We start from the raw sequence: 20,639 nt of genomic DNA on the forward strand, positions 1-20,639 counted from the left end.
AGCACAAAACTATTTGATTGACTGACATAAAGTTACAAAAACTAATGGTACTAAGATGTAACTGGCCCCGGCCATTGAAATTCAACCAACCAATTACATTATTCCACTTTCAAATTCAGTCATAGACTATGAACATATAGACATAATCTTCAATGTTTCCAACTCCACATCATGTCAATAATAATTATTATTCTTTGCAGAAGTAATTGTAGTATTATTGTAGTACCAGTATTTGTAACTGTATTAGTAGTTTTTTCTAGGAGTTGAGGGAGTTCTTCCTTCCCAATGTTGCCAAGTGTTTGCTCACAGGGAATCAGCTGTTGCTGTGGAGTCTGTATGACATAAAACACCTCGGGGTGCTTTTTGATTTAGTGCTTTATAAATAAAACTGAGTTAAACTAAATATTCAGACTGAAGGAGCAGGGAATTGCACCATCAACCTTCCAGTTAGTAGGCTAACTACCTAATACAGACATTTCAGCCTGACTTACAGGCATGGGGTTAGTGTCTGTGTAGATGTGAGATCAGGTTAATGTGAGGCTGTCAGTACTTTGTACAGTACTGTGTGAAAGTCTTGAGCCTCCCCTCACTGATTTATATTTACAGCATGAATCATCTGTGGACTGAAGCAGCACAGAGCTGAAAGATGAGCTCCACCTGAAAGTGAAAATGCTGCTACTAGTGTGTAAAGAGGAGGAAGTGAGAGAAGTTCAAACCCAGATCAGAGAGGAGGAGGAGAGATTCAGGGAGGAGCTGAGCTGTTACTGAACTAGAAGAGAGAGAAACCTCCACATTCAACAGAGTTCAGCACACAAACCATAAACTTTACCTTCATTCAACATGTTGTCTTTGGACTATTATGCACTTTCTTTACTGATTCTCACCATTCTAACAGGTACGTTACAATCTGTGTGTTTAAAGAAATACATTTGAATTGTGAGGATTAATAAAAGTATCAAATATGTTTCTGTTCCTTTAGGTGTCAGCTGTGAAGATCTCACTCCAACCAACAAAGAAGTGTTCAGTGTAGAAGGCAGCACTGCTACTCTGTCCTATAGATACTCCAAAAAGGCAGCTGGAAAGGATCGCTTCTTCTGGTATCGACAATATCCTGGAAAACCACCAGAGTTCCTGATCTCTCATTTACCATCCGGAGAAGTAATGAAAGAAGAAATGTCTGGACTGTCTGTTAATGTGATTGAAGATAAAACACTGATGACTCTTCAGATCTCCTCTGCTGCAGTGACAGACTCTGCTGTGTACTACTGTGCTCTGCAGCCCACAGTGACAGGAAACACCAGAACTCTGTACAAAAACCTTTGGAGCAAAGACAACAGAATACTCCACAACATCCACTAGAGGGAGCCACACACTGTTAAACCACTGTAGCTATAATTCACTTCTTAAAGGAGAGGTTGTTCATATAAATGAATCATCCACCATCATTGTCCTCGCTCTTCACTGCAGTTTCTAAAAAACTTCCTCAAAACGATCTGATGTGCAGATCACAGCCTGATGTTAGCAGACCTGTTAGTGACACTTTAAATATCAAAGCAGGACGTTTAATCTTCATCCATCATTTTTTGCTTCCCAGATATTTTATTTCCACAGATGTTTCATGAATATAAGAAGATCGGCTTGTTAGAGCCCAAATGTGGTGAAATTCTCATGTTTCAACAGTAAACAAAGGTAAAAAAAAATACACAATGCAGTGGTATGGTTTCTTCCTTATATACGTTCAACCCATAGCAGAGATGATCACTGTCACCTTGGTCTGTCCTGCGTCTGAGCAGTTTTTGGTTCATTTAGAAAACAAGATTTGTGAAATGATTATTTCCTGATGATCGTTTGTAAATCTGAAACAGTTTCTCTAAAAACAAACAGAAACCAAGCTGCTTTCCTTTGATGTGTTTTGACTTGTTTTCAAGATTTGAAATCAGACATAAACAAATAAATCATACATCTGTAGGTGAATATGAATATTCTAAGATGGTGATTTCTGGATGTGTTCCTGAGCTCATGCTCTGATTTTAATGCTGTCTGAAGATCACAGACGTTCAAATAATTATTTCCAGATTCTCTGAATCATTTGATGATATCATCTTCTGTAGATGATGAGATATTCACAGTGAGGAACATTAATCACTTTGTAGATGCTCTTTTCTGCTGATTGGTGAACCTCAGAGAAACTCTAAGATTCTTTTTATACTCGATCATGTGACTGACCAGCTGACAGTTAGCCTCATTAGCTGCTGCATGTTCCTGTCAGCTGTTTGTTTTTAGCACCACTTACTTTGTTGAGCTGTCCTGTTGGGATGTTGTGTTTCCATCAAATTCACAATGAGCTCATATTTTTCTTAAAATGGTTCATTTTCTTATTTTAAACTTTGATATGTTTTCTATCTTCTGTTGTGACTAAAACATAATCATTGTATTCTCCTTTATTCACACTCATTATTTGAATGGAGCTCAAACAGATGCAGTTCACAGATGTAACAGAGCACAGTGTTCGCTGGGTGACAGACTGCTAACCTGTCACAGAGCAACTTCTCCATCCAACCTGTGACTGATGTTCTGCTTCTTCACTTTCAGATCGTCTCTTGGTTGAGAAAAAATAAAACAGTTTATTCGCCGTTTATTCAAATGCTGGGGCAAACACCACTCCAACTCTGCTGCTGGCCCTTTGCAAATTACAGTAAACACTGGACATGATTATATAGTGAAAGCCGACAATAAATATATAAAAAAACACATTAAATAAAAATAAGCATGTCTTTAAAAAGTTCCTCAGTCTCAGGAATGTCTATGACACAAAACTAACATAGCCGGATTACCAGCGAACTGTTGCTGAAAAGCTAATGCTTCATCTTGCATTACTTTGCCCGAATGAGTACTCTGCTAACTAGCGGAAATGTAACCCGAAATCGCGGCAGATATTACAGAATGAAACATGCACACAAACTCCTCGTACTCTCATCAGACAGTACATGAACATCTCAATAAACACAATATATACTTAGCAAATCGCCATTTGACACAGTGGAACACTTATTTTTAAACAAAACCATTGCAGTACACCACGGACAGTGCTTACCTTTGCAAATCACAGTAAACACTGAACCAAGATGGCGCCCGCGCGAACGAGAAATCTGAACTACGGTGTCCTGCAGAGGACAAATGGTCAAAATTGCTAAAATCTACAATGTATATGCAGCTCAACAGTGACACCTTGTGACTTATTCCAGTCACTGCCTTACATCCGCCCCTCCTTTACGTGATGGCATCCCAGTCATCAAACAAAATAAAACAGAACAGTCTCACTATGTATAAAAGAATAACGGTGTGAGAAGATGTGCAGCGAAAATGTCTGTGTGTGTATCCTATTAGTATGGGGTATACTGGCTGTGTCATCCTACGTGTTTCCTGCAGCCCTCCTTGCTTTTGCCCTCTGCCACAGCTTCCATCCCCTTTCTATCCTCTTCTGATCCTCCCCTGGTTCAATAACTCTTGACCCATAAGTCAGTCTGTTTGGGGGATGCCGACTCCTCGGCAAGTTCCTACTTGGTTCACTTGGTCTGGGAGGTGAGTGGGTGACCCTGGCAGTTTCATTCCCCCTCCATTCTTCACTCTCTTGTCCTGCCCCTGTGTCCCTTTCCTCTGGTCCTGTGGTGGCGAGTGCTCCATCTGCTGTTTCGGGTGAAACTCCCTCCACACCTCCTTCCAGACTATCAGCCTCCCCGTCCTCGATCGTGTCAGACTCTTCCTCCTGTCTGATCACTTCACCAGCCTGCTCTCCACTGTCCTCTATGTCCTCAATCTCCCAACTCTCCTCCATGTCGAGCTCCATTTCCTCCCTTGTCTCCTCTCCCACCTGCTCCACGGGAAGAAACATACACTGTGTGAGTAAGTTGCGGTGGACCACTCTCTCCATATCACCATTTTCCGATCGCACCACATACACCGGCATGTCTGGCTGTTTCTTCACCACAATGTATGGACGTGACTCCCACTTGTCTCCTAGTTTGCTTCGCCCGTCCACATGACACACTTTAACCAGGACTCTGTCACCCGGGCTGAAACTTTGACTCTTTGCTTGCCGGTCATAGTATCTTTTCTGGTGACCCTTAGCCTGGCGGGAGGCCTGATTAGCCTGTGCATAAGCCTGCGACAGGCAGTCATGCAGGGTCTGGACATACTCGCTATATCCACCCGACCCATTAGTGGTTGACAGCCCAAAGACCAAGTCGACCGGGAGCCGGGGATGCCTGCCAAACATCAAGTAGTATGGTGTTACCCTGTCGAATCATGGCGGGTGCAGTTATAGGCGTGTGTCATTGCATCCACATATTCGTGCCACCGGGGCTTCAGGTGAGGTTCTAGCGTCCCCAGCATGTTCATGAGGGTGCGGTTAAACCGTTCAGTTGTCCCGTTGCCCTGTGGGTGGTAGGGCGTGGTGTGGGTCTTAGTGATGCCGGTGCATTTACAAAGCTCCTTCACCACAGCACTTTCAAAATTGCGCCCTTGGTCTGCATGCAATTTTGCTGGGAAGCCAAACCGACAGAAAAAGTTTCTATACAGCACCTTAGCCACTGTGCTGGCTCTTTGGTCTTTAGTGGGGTATGCTTGCGCATAGCTTGAGAAATGGTCCGTGACAACGAGGACATTTTCGATACCACCTTTTGATTTCTCCAGAGTCAAAAAATCCACACAAACTAGCTCCAAGGGGGCACTGCTGTGGATACTGACCAGGGGGGCCCTGACCCCTGCGGTTGGAGTTTTTCTAAGGCAGCACCTCTCACATTGCTCGCACCAAGCCTTGATTTCCTGAAACATCCGTGGCCAATAAAATCTCTCCCTTATCATGTGCAATGTCCTCTCAAAACCAAGGTGGCCTGAGTCATCGCGGAGAGCAGTCTTCACTGATATACGCAAATCCTCTGGTAGCACCAATTGCTCAACTACTCCTCTTTGGCTGTCTTGGATGCAGCGGTACAGGATGCCATCCCTTACCACTAACCTTCTCCACTCCTTTAAGAGAAGGCGCATGTGCCATTCACCACTAATTCGCTCACTGCGGCTTGGTTTCTGGTTCATACTCTTATAGTGCAAGACAGGGCCAATAAAAAGGTCTTTCTTCTGCCCTGCACGGATCTCCTGTTTGGTCATGGTGGGCAGGGATTCCATCCCCACATCCCTGTAAGGCTCAGTGGATGTAGGAGGGCCAAGTTCAACTTCCTCCCCTGCAGACGTGCCATGGCCAGTGAGGCTTTGAGTATCCTGGGTAGCCTGTCTCACACCATGCCCCTGTTCGTCGACACCCACCCACTGAGGGCATGTCTGTAGGATGTGCATGACCTCCTGGTTAGACATGCGAGAGAGGGCATCAGTGTTTGTGTTGCTCTGTCCCCTCCGATACTGGACATCGAAATCGAAAGCAGCCAGCCTGGACACCCACCGCTGGCCTGTAGCATCCAGCTTTGCTGAGGACATAACATACTTGAGAGGGTTATTGTCTGTCTGGACAGAGAACCTACGCCCATAGAGGTGGTCGTAGAATTTGTCTGTAACCGCCCATTTGAGAGCAAGGAACTCGAGTTTGTGTGCAGGATACCTTGTCTCTGCTGGGCTCAAACCTCTGCTGGCGAAGGCTATGACCCTCTCAGCTCCCCCTTGGACCTGAGCTAGAACGGCGCCCAGACCTTCCCCTGAGGCGTCCGTTTGCAGAACGAAAGGCAAGCTATAATCAGGATATCCCAGCACTGGAGCGCTTGTCAGCCTTTCTTTTAGGGTCTGAAATGCCTTCTCGCATTCATCTGTCCACACAAAAGGTGGGTCGGTGGCCAGGCATTTCTTTCCCCCTCTCTTTTTCTTTCTGGGGTCACCAGCAGTTAGGCGGTACAGGGGAGCAGCTAGGGCAGAGTACCCACTTACATACCGCCTATAGTATCCAGCAAATCCCAGGAATTGCAACACTTCTTTGCGGTTTGTGGGCCTCACCCAGTTTTTCACCTTGCTGATGTTGTGGGATTTCTCTTTAGTGTATTGTCCTTTAATGTATTGTCTTGCTTTCATGTTACTTAGTTTAGTAAGGGTTGTGGGATCTCTCTTTAATGTATTGTCTTGATGAAATGCTTTCATGTTACTTAGTTTAGTATGTCTGGTTCACACCTCATTCACGCTGGGAGACAGACGGTGAGAAACTGGTGAATGTCTCCCAGGAGACGGAAGCTCACACAGGAAGACTTGACCCCAGAGTGGGGGAGATTCACACAGGTGACGGAGAGTCTGTCTGCTTAGAGCCAAGGTGTGAACTGCAACTGTAAAAGCCTTTTGTTCTGTGACTGTGTATAAAAAGGACCTGAACTGTTCATTGTTAGAGACTACTTTCAGTGCCCCCTGACTGACGTCTCTCCTCATGCATGGGAAATAAAGTGTTGGGTTTTTAACCGCTCATCGTGTCTGCAGGCTTTGTTAAGAAATTTCCACAACACTGATCTTCTCTGGGTCTGTCCGGATCCCCTCAGCAGACACCAAGTGACCCAAATACTGAACCTCCTTTCTCACTAGCTGGCATTTAGAAGGCTTTAACTTCAAGCCATGCTCCCGAAGCCGATCGAACACCAGCTGCAGTCTTTCCAGATGCTCATCAAAGGTTTTGGAGAATATGATGAGGTCATAAAGATAGATTAGGAGGTGGGTGAAGTTCAGATCGCCAAAGCAGCAGGTCATGAGTCTCTGAAAGGTGGAGGGAGCATTCTGCACTCCAAAGGGCATACGATTTGCTTCAAACAGCCCCATAGGGGTGCTGAATGCCGTCTTGTGTTTGTCATGCTCCGCCACCTCTACCTGCCAATAACCAGAAGTGAGGTCAAGGGTGGAGAAGTATCTTGCCTGCCCTAGAGCCTCCAGGGCTTCCTCTATTCTGGGGAGAGGAAAAGCATCTCTCGTGCTACAGGAGTTCAGTTTCCTGTAGTCAATACACAGCCTTAGTGATCCATCTTTCTTGGTTATGTCAGGTGGGAGTAACGTGTTATGCTGCTATTATTTGCTGCTATTTTTTATGATCATTATTACTATTCCATTAATTATTAAGATTGATAGTGCATTTAGATGTTTAAAAATATTGGCACCCAATTAAGCTTTTATTACAGGTCCAGCAAGAACCACTTTAAACTGTTGAGTTGAATCTATAATTCTAAATGCTTTTCAATGCTCCTATAATCTTAAATGTTTCTGTGCGGACTGCAGGGACAGGAAATATACTCTGTGTAAAGACAGGAAGTTACATGTTTTTGAAGTTGCATGCTTCTGCAGAAGTGAAACCGAAAGCAGAGTCTCAGTGCAAGTAATTCTGAGGAGCAGTTTCGATGATGCTATTATCTTTTATGCATTTATCTTTGATTAAGCTTTGATTAAGCTTTAAGTAGTTGTATTAGATTGAAACATTTGTTTTATATATTTTACATGTAAGTCAAGATTATTACACACATACACACACATAGTTTCAGTTGTGTACGTGCTGGCCTTCTGTCTGGTGGAAAGGTTACAAGGTTTAGCTGAGGAAGGGAAGGGTGAAATAAAGGGCAGCAGAAACTGACACCCACATACACACACACATTTGTAGACTCATTTATATAGGTAAGAGTTTAATTATGTTTTGCTTGCAACTGCAAAGTTGTGCCTGCATGAGTGACAGTTTGTGCAGAACGTGGGCCTGATGTTCCAGAAGATAAGCCTGGGCAGGATGGTGACAGGAAGCACCTGGGTTCGAGCCGAAGACAATGTTCTTTTTTAAACTGTGTTCAAAGTTAACTGAACGTTTGTGGTTTTGGATTGACGTATGCTGTATTGAGTCTGCCTGGCAACAGGCAGACTGCCAACCCTATAAAGTCTTTGTTCTGACTATTGTAAGTTAGTTCAACCCTGAATCTGCACAGTGTTGGACTCCGCATGTGTATCCATTAAAATGTCGTCTAATTGCACCCGGAGAATCAGTGGTCATTATTTTGGATTCCTCCTCAATATCTGAACCTTAACAGTTACGATCACGACAGGTGAAGCATATGGACTTTTGCTGGGCCTGATAACTCCTGCAGCCTCCATTTCTGTCAGCAGCCTTCTCACATCCTGCCACTGTGATGGGGGGATCTTACGGTAAGGCAGTTGAAATGGCTTAGAGTCGACCAGAGGAATTTTGTGTTGCACGGTCTTTGTATGGCCATAATCCATGGGATGCTGTGAGAACACACCCACGTTGCTTTCCACAAGCTCTTTAAGAAGGGAACGCTGGTGCTCGTTCTCGACGTCTGCTCCACTTAAATCCACTTCCTGGCTTGCCACCACGTGGTCCATACCCAGGCATGCTTCTCTGCCTCCGTTGGCATGATGACTGCCCTGCATCTTGTCTGAAAAGTCCACAATACTTTCCACCAGAGACGCCTTGGCCAGATGCGTGTGAGGCTTGATAGTGATGGCATGCTGGGAAAGGTTCATCACTCTTACCGGGGCACATCCTTTCTTTACATCAGCAAGAACTCTGGCGACCAGGATGTCTTGGCTGAGCTGCAGGGAGGGGTGGCCTTCAATAAGGGCTGTATAAGTCTTTCTTTGTGGTCCAGCTTTTATTTTGCACATTAAATCCATCTCTTTCCCTGCTTGAATGTGTAGCTTACGGCCAGTGTAAACAACGGGGCCCACTGTGTCATCCATATCACACTGTTCAGTGCTCCCAATCTCTAGCAGGGAGGTGTACCACTCCGGGTGAGTCTCCTTGACCTGGAGAAGGAACTGCTGGCCGTAGGTTGCCTGGAGGTGGCTTCTGGAGGCACGGAGGACATTAGTTCCCACAAGCAGAGGAACGGAGGACCGGTACTCTGTGTTAGTGACAACAAAAACAGGCACACCCTTAAATTCTCTCCCCAACAATTTTAGGTTGATGCGTAGCACACCATGGTAGGTGACACTCTGGCCACCTGCACCTTCTATGGGTATCTTAGAGGGCTGTAGCTTTTGTTTATGGAGGGTGGGGTGGCTGCGCCAGCACTGATGCGTAATACTGGTTATCTGGGAGCCAGAGTCGATGAGTGCCCTGCACTTCATTCCATTGACTTCCACCTCCCCCTCATTCCTGGGACCAACTAGGGGAGTGCTCTCTCCTCCGTCACCTTTGTTCACCTGCAGTGTGGGGACTTGCTGCTCGCCCATGGTTGCCCCGGTGACCATGGGCTTTATCTGTTTAAAGGCTGAGCTGAGTAAGGGTTTCCCTCCATGGGGGTCACAGGCTGAGGATCATGTGCCCATGTCTGATCAGGTCCTGGGAGCACTGCTCTGCAAACCCGGGCTATATGTCCTTGCTTCCCACACCGGTAGCATGTGACCACTGGGGTTGGGGTTGTAGCCCCAGGAGGTGGTCGGACTCTCAGTGGAGTGGCAGAGGATGGAGCATTAATTCTCGATTCAAGGTGGGTCAACTTGGCCATCTGCTCCTCCTGGCTCAATGCTAGTTTCTTGACCATCTCTGCTAGCTCTAACCACTCTGAGGAATGTTTAGCCTTTTCTGCCTTCACATTCACACTACACTCTGATGCCACTTGTACCTGGGCATAAGTTTTCTTTGACTTGTTTTGAGGCTGGAATCTTTTAGTTTCTTTCGTTAAATTTCGGAGCTCAGCCTGCAGCTGACGGAAACTCAAAAGCCGGGACTTCATTGGCGAGATCCTCGCATATACATCCTCATCATTAATCCCCCGTATGAACTGCCGGGTAAGTTTACTGTCACGGTCAGGGAAAGGCTTGCCTCCTCTTTGGTTTTCTTCCACGGCTCGCAGTGTTGCCTCCAGTGCTATAGCATATGAACAGGCAGACTCCCCAGACCTCTGAACACGCTCATAGAAGTCAGCCAGCAGATCTGAGGAGCTCTGTGTGTCACCGTACTCTGCTCTCAGTTCTTCGAATGTCCTTTCGGGTGTTTGGTCATGGAGAGGTAGATTCAGGACCAGCTTTCGGGCTTCACCAGTTAGGTGACGCACCACCGTGGAAAAGCGGAGGTGAATGGGGAGCTCTATTGCCTCAAGAAGATACTGCATGTCACGAATCCAGTCCTCTACAAGCACCTTGCTGTCAGCACTACCAGTGAAAGCTTGGACATTTTTCACTTGATGAGTCTGTATAAAACCACTGTAGGCACCAAGTGGGGGGTTAGCATTGGCTGCAGCCCCGCCAGGAGCACTTAGAGAGGTATGCACCTGCTGGGGGGGTATACCCGGGTATGCACTAACATGGGGATCTAAGGCAGAGGTTGGTACGTGCATTGAGGCATGGGTGCCAGATGGGGCTGTAAAACCTCCATGGGTCATATTAAAGATGGGGGGCATGACCGTGTTGGAGCTTATAGCAGATGAATGGAGGGGAGCTTGAGGGTCATGGACAGCCGCTAGTGGCATGTGGGGCAAATGGGGGGTCAGCCCATGCTTTGAACTTTCAAGGGTCTGCTCGGCTGCAGAGGGATTATTCATTATGCCCACTCCTCGCAGTGTTAGGGGGCTTGGCATGGTGGCTTGGGGGGCAGGTGTGGAATACAGATAGCTGGTGTATGCTTGGGAGCTAGATGGAACAGTCATCATTGGGTAAGGAGTGTTAAGTGATTGGTTCAGGGTGGGCTGCTGGGTACTTTGCCCCGCTGGGTAGTTGGGATATGAGGCAACATGGGATGCTGGTGTAGCAGTGGGCCCATGGACACTGGCCTGAGGGGAAAGAGCAGGGGGCATAGTTATCTGGACACCTGGCTGAAACACTGGAGGGGCTGTAGTTAGAGGGCTGTGGTTGGACTGGCTTGTCTGATTGGTTGGCACTGAACTTGGGCGAATTTCAGATAGCTGTGAGGGCACCTGCATTTGGCCTCCATAGGCTGGCGTTGGTGGTGCATGAGCCGGAGCCACACCAAGATCAGTCTGGGGTGAAAGCATAGTTGGTGGTGGGGTCTGTTGTGTGCTCAGCCCAGAGTCGGTGAGGTCCCTGATTGGGCTGTGGTACTGTAACCGCTGGCCAGTGAAGCTGGGGAACTGGGTAACTAGCTTCGACTTCACTGATGACTGTTGGTCCACTGTACTGGCGCTAGCTGTTGCCCCTTCATTCAAAAGGTGAGGCTGTGCCCTCATTGGAGTGTCTGCATAGTCTCTCATCATTTTCACTGTCCTGTATCTCTAATTTAGCTGCACCAGAAAATGTGTGTGGGTTACTTCTAGTATGCTTAACTGTGAGTAAGTACAATCCATTTCTAGTAAAATAGAACACAACACAGATGTATGACAACTATCATCTCATAACGCAAAAAAGAATCACAAAAAACAGCATTAAACTCAGAGTGCAGTTAAACAGCTATCTTCAGCACAGAGGTTGTGAATGACACAAATCAGCAGCAATTGCTTCACCGTATTCAATGATTATCAATATAGACAGGGAACATCATTTAACATTCTCGCTACAATTCAAGTCTCTGAGTCTTTCTTTTTTTTTTTTTTCAATGACAGAAAACCCTCAAATGAAACCACCGCAAGATTTCACTTTCAAAGGATATGCCTGGGGAGGTGAAAGTCCCAGTAACACAGGCAGTTATAACTTAGTTCAGTACCCCATCAGATGGCAACACCTCTTGCTGCGGCAGCGTAGCTGGGGGGTGTCGGCATTGCTTTCTCTTCGGTCTCGAATTGCCACAAATCCGGGTCACGGCACCAAAGATGTAACCCAACCAGTGCAGGGGCCTCCCTTCACCCCGGACTCTGCGTTGTGTAATTTTGTGTTGGATTGGGGTGCACCGTAGAGAGACCAGTCGGACACAGGCGTTCAATTTGTGGCTCGGACCGTGCCGTTTATTCAAATGCTGGGGCAAACACCACTCCAACTCTGCTGCTGGCCCTTTGCAAATCACAGTAAACACTGAACGTGATTATATAGTGAAAGCATAGTGAAAGCCGACAACAAATATATAAAAAAACACATTAAATAAAAATAAGCATGTCTTTACAAAATTCCTCGGACTCAGGAATGTCTATGACACAAAACTAACATAGCCGGATTACCAGCGAACTGTTGCTGAAAAGCTAATGCTTCATCTTGCATTACTTTGCCCGAATGAGTACTCTGCTAACTAGCGGAAATGTAACCCGAAATCGCGGCAGATATTACAGAATGAAACATGCACACAAACTCCTCGTACTCTCATCAGACAGTACATGAACATCTCAATAAACACAATATATACTTAGCAAATCGCCATTTGACACAGTGGAACACTTATTTTTAAACAAAACCATTGCAGTACACCACGGACAGTGCTTACCTTTGCAAATCACAGTAAACACTGAACCAAGATGGCGCCGGCGCGAACGAGAAATCTGAACTACGGTGTCCTGCAGAGGACAAATGGTCAAAATTGCTAAAATCTACAATGTATATGCAGCTCAACAGTGACACCTTGTGACTTATTCCAGTCACTGCCTTACATCACCATGGCAACAAAGAAGGATATCATTATTTACGAGGAAGCATATGTGCAAAATACCCCGAGTTATATTCGTAGTATTCACTTCTTTTCCAGCCTCTTTTTACTATCGTTGTAGTTTTAGATGAATACATTTATCACTTGTTCCTGAAGGGACGGTTCCATTAGTCTGTGTTTATCCTCAGACCTGCTGTGCTTTGCTCTGCACTGTTGTATCTCTACTCATCCAGGACAAGTTTAAAAGACACACAATCAGAGGAAGCTCTACAATACAAAGGTAACATTAATGTGGGGCTAAAACTGTGTTTTTAAACTTTTACTCCACTGAGGTGTATTTCAGATGAAAAGTCTAAGGAGCTTGGAAAGAAAAGAAAAAGAAAAGAAGACGTTTCACCTCCAACAAAATTCTTCAGTTCTAGGGTCAAATGGTGGAGAGTCCCAGATTTAAACCCTGTGGTAGAGGGACAATGGACCCCCTGATGATCCTCTACCTGATCACACGAGCCAAGGTGTGAAGACGGTTGTAGGTCACAATCAGCCAGGGTTTCTGGTGAGCTCATTGTGAAACCTGGCCCCGCCCTATCATGTGATTTCATGAGGTCAGATGGCCCAGGATGTGAGATCTCAGAACTGGGTTATAGATGACAGACAGTTGGTGTGGTAAGCCCCGCCCTCTGTTCAAAGATGGTCGTTCACAGTGGACATAGATGTATTTCAGATGAGAATAAGCAGAGTGACAGAGTTTAAAATGCTCCCCGAACCGTGTGACAGACACACTGTGGTCAAGAGAGTACTCGAGTACAGCTGTGGACCTGAACAACACATGCAGGTACTGTGCTGAGGTGCTGGCTGGGATTGGTGTCGTATATGTTGTAGAGGCATGGCATGCACACAGGATCCAGGTGTGACTCATTCATCTTCTGTTGCTTTTACAAATATGTCGTGTGAACTGTGTCTGTGGGAGATTTCACTTTGAACTGTTTTCATTGTGACTGTCTGAAATATCAAAGAGGGCAGTTTCAGTTTGTAACATATCCTATGACTTTATTTGGAGTCTTTCCTTTGCTGCGTGCAGATTGCTTTTCAATTCTGAGTATTTCCATCTTTAATGTATTCAGTTCTCAGTTTGCTTGTTGTCAATTGTAACAGTCACAATGGTGTGGTGTCTCTTTAAGACAACCCAAGTCGAGGGTTAATGTTGTCATCGCTATGCATCACTGCCCTCTCTGTGATTGTGCGGACATGTGCTTGCGCGCTAGTGCATGAGGAGGGACGGATTTTATGTTTTACCTCTCCAGACACCTTTGTTTGCAACGTTATGGGTTGTACGAACACTCTGCGCTATGTTTGTTAAGCTGCAGCCGTTCAACCGGGCTTATATGGTGACGAAGAGAAGGTATATTAAAGAACACGCTGTGGAATTCCCAATGCCAGTGTGAGTGTGTATTCTTTTGACTATCCTGCTAAGTGTTTTGCCGCCTCCTCTCAACCACTAAACACAACCCGACGTTACACAGTGTACCAAAATGTATTTTGTGGGCCGTGTAATGGTGCTGCTAGGTTTCATATCCATATCACCAGAAGCCGTGTGTGACCTGAAAATTTTTGAATTCAAAAGTTATTACAGAGAAAACTGTAAGACAAATTTCACTTACATTCTCAGATCTCTGAACATGAAATGAGCTCAAATTCTCTTTTATGAAAACATAATTAACTCAGCTTTTGTCTCAAACTTGTGAACAATGTAAAAGTTCACCTGCTTTTGAACTCCTCACTGTTGCTTTTAAGAATACTAAGTATTCCCAACAAAGTGAGTCACAGGCCGCTTCAGCATCGAGGCTGAAAGCTGTCCATTGTTCAGAGGAGTTTTGTGATCAGTGAGATGGAGAGCCTTCCTAACATTACCCAGTGTTTGTCTGCTTTATACAAAGCCTGTTTGTGTCTTTGAGGTCTGGGATTAGATTTTCCAGTCATCTTGCTGGTATTGATGCAAACAGTCTATAATCTATGTTTAGAACTGATATTGGTCGATAACAGCTGCACTGACTCTTCTCTTTCCCAGCTTAGAGATCACTGATACTGCTGCCTGTCTCCAGGGCACAGGGCCTCCCCACCCTGAAGGACATGGTTAAAGCATTCTTTTAGTGCTGCTGTTGTCAATTTCCTGGAAAGGTTGTTCATTTCAGATGGATAACCATTTGCTCCTGCCATATTCCTGTTTTTTTTTTTCATTTAGATATAACATTATTAATTTCTTTCTCTGTTAGTTTGAAGTTTATTATATAACTCAGTTTTTTTCTGGGATGCTGTCAATGTCCTCCCTCTTCACCCACGACTGCAGACCTGCTGATGGTTCTAACACCATCATTAAGTTTGCAGATGACACCACGGTGATTGGCCTCATCAGCGACAACGATGAGACCGCCTACAGGGAGGAGGTGGATCGTCTGGCTGAGTGGTGCGACACAAACAACCTGCTGCTTAACACCGAGAAGACCAAGGAGCTCATCGTGGACTACAGGAGGAATGCTGACCCACATCCACCCATCCACATTAAGGGGACGGCTGTGGAGCGTGTGAGCAGCTTCAAGTTCCTGGGAGTCCACATCTCCGAGGATCTCACCTGGACAACCAACTGCTCCAAGCTGGTCAAGAAGGCTCACCAGCGCCTCTTCTTCTTGAGGACTCTGAGGAAGAACCACCTGTCCTCAGACATCCTGGTGAACTTCTACCACTGCACCATCGAGAGCATCCTGACCAACTGTATAACAGTCTGGTACGGGAACTGCTCTGCCTCGGACCGGAAGGCGTTGCAGAGGGTCGTGAAAACTGCCCAGCGCATCGCCGGAGCACCACTTCCTGCCATAAAGGACATCTACAGGAAGCGGTGTCTGAAAAGGGCTGGGAAAATCATCAGAGACCCCAGTCACCCATCACACAGACTCTTCACCCTCCTGCCCTCTGGGAGGCGCTACAGGAGCCTCCGGACTAAGACCACCAGGTACCGGAACAGCTTCTTCCCCACAGCTGTCAGACTCCTGAACTCTGCCTCCTGACATCTGACCCACGTTAAACTCATGGACTGAACATACACACACCCACAACCACTAGCACTTTATCACTATCACAATTATCCTAACTGCACTACTGTATAGTTCTGTGTGAATATCATTCTGTACATATGATAATTTTTCAATCCTACAACTGTTTATAACTTGCATAGTTCACATTTCTGTATAACTGTATATCTCAGATTTCTGTATAGTTTTTATTTCATATTTATATCCTGTTCATAGCCTGTACATAGCTTTTACTCACTACAGCCTGTACATACTTATAGTTATAGAATATTCATAACATACTTCACACCGTGTACATTATAACATACCATAATAGACCCATTTCTGTAATATACTTGCACATCTATATTATTGCTAATATATATTGTATTATATCTATATCACGGCTAAAGCACTTTCTGGATGGATGCAAACTGCATTTCGTTGCCCTGTACCTGTGACATGTGCAATGACAATAAAGTTGAATTCTATTCTATTCTATTCTATTCCTGCTCCTACAGTAAATCCTTATTTTCAGTCTGCTGTTTGTTTCATATCTAAGTGAATGGCTTTAATTTCTGTAATTAGCTTGTTCGATGTGGCCACTCCCCTTTTCTTCTAATTCTTGTCCACAGTCTCGTTACCTCCCGCATTGACTGTTGCATGTCTCCCCCAAAAATCCCTCCATCAGCTTCAACTGGTTCAAAACTCAGCTGCCTGTTTTATTACCAGAACCCGTCCTACAGCACATCACCCCTGTCCTTCAGGAACCTCACTGGCTCCCTGTGAAACTCTGAACAGTGTTCACACTTCTTCTCAAGACCCTTCATAGCCTTGCTCCTCCTCACCTTTCTCACCTGTTAGGCCCTACCTCTTCTGCCTGCTCACTTCAATCTTCTTCTTCTGTCCAGCTTGCTGTGCCTTCTTTCAGCACCATGGGAAGCAGAGCTTTCAGCTGCTCTGCCTCCAGGCTGTGGAAATCTCTGCCCCAGTTTAATCTGTTCAAGTCTGCATATTCACTGTGAACTTAATGTTTGTCTATTTTATCTTGTTTTTTATTTTTCTTCTATTGTTAAATAGTAGAAAAATGTTCTAGTCCCTAAGGACCCCAAAGCACTTTACACGTTCAGTCATCCACACACTGGTGATGGCAGCTACGTTGTAGCCACAGCCACCCTGGGGCGCACTGACAGAGGCGAGGCTGCCGGACACTGGCGCCACCGGGCCCTCTGACCACCACCAGTAAGCAACAGGTGAAGTGTCTTGCCCAAGAACACAACGACTGAGACTGTCGGAGCCGGGGCTCGAACCGGCAACCTTCCGATTACAAGGCGAACTCCCAACTCTTGATGTGATACAGTGAATATCATCGTCTCTCCTCCATGTCCATGTACACCAGTCTTTTCAGATATGGACTTTTTAAGTGGCGCCAGTGTCCGGCAGCCTCGCCTCTGTCAGTGCGCCCCAGGGCGGCTGTGGATCCAATGCAGCTGCCATCACCAGTGTGTGAATGTGTGTGTGAATGGGTGGATGACTGGATGGGGTCCTTAGGGACTAGTAAAGCGCTACACAAATACAGGCCATTTACCATTTTTACAAGATAAGATCAGTTCCTAAGAGGAAATCTGTCTCTCTTAGATCGCCCCTTCAACCATGATCTCCCACACCCCATAATTAGGAATCTTTTCACCCAGTTTCTTTAAAAGATCAGAAATACTAACTCAAATGAAACCCTCAACGAGTTCAGCTGATCTGAAGTCAAGTCAGGAGACTTTATGGTAAATGGCCTGTAATAATAAAGAACAGAGTTTGATTCCTCAGTGTGAAACTTTGTGATGTGAATATTGTGACTCTGAGGGAGCTTACATGGTTCTTATCTAATGGATGACTTCATCCACTGAAAATGGAAAGTATCAAGTCAGAATGTTTTTATGACTTATCATCATTTATGAAGAAAATTAAAGGAGGATTCATCAGATGTGAGTAATTAACATCCATCAGGTTAATCAGTAGTTTAAAGCCTCACTTTAGCCTCTACAAGATATTTATGCAGAAGTTCAACCAAACAGAAGACATCAGGTCCTGAGGTCACAGACTCAGACTATCACATTATCAGAGAGAAGCTCGAGTGTCTGTGACCTCTGCAGACCTGAACCTATGAAGAAAGACCTACTCTAAGAATATCAAAAGAAACCAGCTTCAAAATCAACAACCAGCCTCCTCTACATGGACCACTGACTTCATGATATTTTCTTTAGTTTGTAATATTTTGCCCTGTAAAACAATTAAAGACCACCTTAAATAACTTTGGTTATAAAAGAATCCCAAAGTGTGTTAACCACAGGAGGAGGAGTGACTGAGAGCAGAGAGGAGGAGCAGAGATTCAGGGAGGAGCTGAGCTGTTACTGAACTATAGAAGAGAGAAAAACCTCCACATTCAACAGAGTTCAACACAAAACAAACTTTATGTTCCTCAACATGCTGTCATTACATCACTGTGTGTTTCCTCTGATTCTTCTCACTCTCACAGGTATGCTCACCTACACAGGAAACTGTGTTCAATTCAAACAATTCATTAATGTCAATTATTTATGGAAAAACCTTCTCTCTTCCTTCAGGTGTCACATGTGAAGACCTCAGTCCAGTCAAAGATGAAGAGTCCAGTGTAGAGGGCAGCACAGTTACTCTGTCCTACAAATACACCACAGCTGCTAATTATTTCTTCTGGTATCGACAACATCCAGGAAAAGCACCAGAGTTCCTGATCTCACACTCACCTTCAGGAGCAGTAGGAGAAGAAAAAGTTCCTGGACTGAAGATTCAAGTCAAGGGAACAGAAATCAAGATGAACATCTCCTCTGCTGCAGTGTCTGACTCTGCTGTGTACTACTGTGCTGTGAGGCCCACAGTGACAGGAAACACCAAAACTCTGTACAAAAACCTTTGGAGCAAAGACAACAGAATACTCCACAACATCCACTAGAGGGAGCCACACACCTTTGTTAGGATACAGACTAACACATAACACACAGCTGTGATGAAGAGCTTCAGGTGAAGTTAATGTGATGTGAGCCTCCTCCTCCTCCTGACTGCAGAAACCTGTCTGACTCCAGCTGTGAACATCAGACCACTCACAGCTAACTCCCAGTGAACATCACTTCCAACATTTCTCCTCTGGAAAGATGGAAAAACTGGCTGTGATTTGGATCTTTGCAGCTCTCGTAGGTACGTATGTTTCTGACAGGAACACCTGAAATTCAAAGACATGTTTACAGCGTTACAGATCCAGTTTGGATTTTCTTTGAGCTCAAGTTTGGAGTGATGCTTAAACAGAAAATATTTCAATTGTGAAATCAGAGAAACGTCAGAGAAATCAGCAGTAAAATGTGTTTAAAAAAACACAGTAATACTCACAGATACTCAGCCTCATGGACAATGTTAGTCTGATGGCTTCATTTTCTCTACTTTTTCAGGACTAACAGCTGGAGACTCAATCACTCCTGAACGAACTGAAGTCACTGAAACAGAAGCAAAATCTGTCAAACTCACATGTAACTATCAGACAAGTGATAGTGATCCTTGGCTTTATTGGTACAGACATGATTCAGACCTTCAGGCTCCTCAGTTTATACTCTGGAAAGGAGCAAAAGACAGCAGTGGTTATGAATATATTCCTGATAAACGATATGAATCAGAAACATCTTCTACATCAACTGATCTGACCATAACAGCCCTAACCCTGGCAGACACAGCTCTCTACTACTGTGCTCTAGAAACACAGTGATACAAAGTGTAGAAGAGGCTGTACAAAAACCTGAACACAGATATCTGACTACTCTTCAAAGAGGAGGGAAGTGGTATTCAAAGCACAGCTTCATATCAGATGGATTCTGCTAATTCCTGTTTTATCAGAGTCACTGTGGTTACAGCTGCTAATGAAACACTGTGGGAGGATTCACATGAGCAGCAAATCCACATCAACCACAAACCAACTGTAGGAACGTTCAGACATGAAGAAATAAAGTAACTGATGCAACTGGAAAGCAACGCTTGCTGAATTTTAATGTACTGACAACTTATAACAACAAACATTATTTATAGATTTCATTAGTTAGAAGGTGCAAAAATGCACCTGAATCAAAATAAACAGAGTGACAGAGGTTTATCTCCCACATGCTGTGATGTAAGCATCGTCCTGTAGAAAAGACAAGTGTTGGATACCAAGAGTACACATTATTGCAATCTGATGACAGAAGCACGCTGGCAGTGCAACCTGATGGAACATGAACTTCAGACTATCAGAGAAGAACTAGAAAAATTCCCACACAAGCTGAACTCCAAGCTCCAAATCTCTGTAAAAATGCCAATATCAGATTTCCCTTTACATACAGAAGGAACCACGAACCTTTCACATGCTGCACCTTATCCTGAGCAGCCAACTATCTAACATGCTGTCAGGATCTTTGAATTTCATTCTGAGGAAGCGTAACAGGGACCTGAAATAAAGACCAAGAGGAGACACAGACTGTGGGAGGAGCTGAGGTGAAGTACAGAACAGAAAAACTCCACAGTACACAGAGTTCATCATACAGACCATACAAACCCTCTTTATTCAACATGCTGTCGTTCAGTTGTTCCACACATCCTCTGCTGATTATAATGATTCTAACAGGTACGCTAATATCTGTACATTTGAAAAACAACTGCTTTTCATTCCAGTGACTCATAAATATATTTCAATATTTATAATTTGTATAAAGCATATTTCTCTCATTTTAGGTGTTTGCTGCCAAGATCTCACTCCAATCAACAAAGAAGTGTTCAGTGTAGAACGCAGCACTGTTACTCTGTCCTACAAATACTCCAAGGAAGCAACTGGAAGTGATTATTTCTACTGGTATCGGCAATATCCAGGAAAACCACAGGAATTCCTGATCTCACACTTAGGAACAGGAGTGAAAATGTCAGATCCAGTCCCTGGAATCACTTTTAAAGTGAGGGACAGTAAAACACTGATGACTCTTCAGATCTCCTCTGCTGCAGTGACAGACTCTGCTGTGTACTACTGTGCTGTGAGGCCC

At 44.8% G+C, this 20,639-nt stretch overlaps 1 protein-coding gene and 2 gene segments (V, D, J or C); 2 read left to right on the forward strand and 1 right to left on the reverse strand.

Annotated features, from left to right (window-relative positions):
* Positions 1 to 606: 606 nt before the first annotated feature.
* LOC112842801 (T cell receptor alpha variable 3-like) lies at positions 607 to 1,375 on the forward strand. The segment is given in 2 exon segments: positions 607 to 895; positions 980 to 1,375. Coding segments are annotated over 2 exon segments (435 nt in total).
* A 1,255-nt stretch (positions 1,376 to 2,630) lies between these two features.
* Positions 2,631 to 4,302, reverse strand: LOC112842793 (uncharacterized). The gene is made up of 2 exons (XM_025900233.1): positions 3,095 to 4,302; positions 2,631 to 2,681 (listed from the first exon to the last, which is right to left on the reverse strand). Exon 1 carries the CDS (start codon positions 4,274 to 4,276, stop codon positions 3,413 to 3,415), a length of 864 nt encoding a protein of 287 aa, XP_025756018.1. The 5' UTR covers positions 4,277 to 4,302; the 3' UTR covers positions 2,631 to 2,681; positions 3,095 to 3,412.
* Positions 4,303 to 17,508: 13,206 nt separating this feature from the next.
* On the forward strand, positions 17,509 to 18,656 carry LOC112842809 (T cell receptor alpha variable 3-like). The segment is given in 2 exon segments: positions 17,509 to 18,088; positions 18,177 to 18,656. Coding segments are annotated over 2 exon segments (429 nt in total).
* The last annotated feature ends 1,983 nt before the right edge of the window (positions 18,657 to 20,639 follow it).

The sequence above is a fragment of the Oreochromis niloticus genome, linkage group LG18 (assembly GCF_001858045.2).
Source record: "Oreochromis niloticus isolate F11D_XX linkage group LG18, O_niloticus_UMD_NMBU, whole genome shotgun sequence".
Classification (NCBI taxonomy): Eukaryota; Metazoa; Chordata; class Actinopteri; order Cichliformes; family Cichlidae; genus Oreochromis; species Oreochromis niloticus.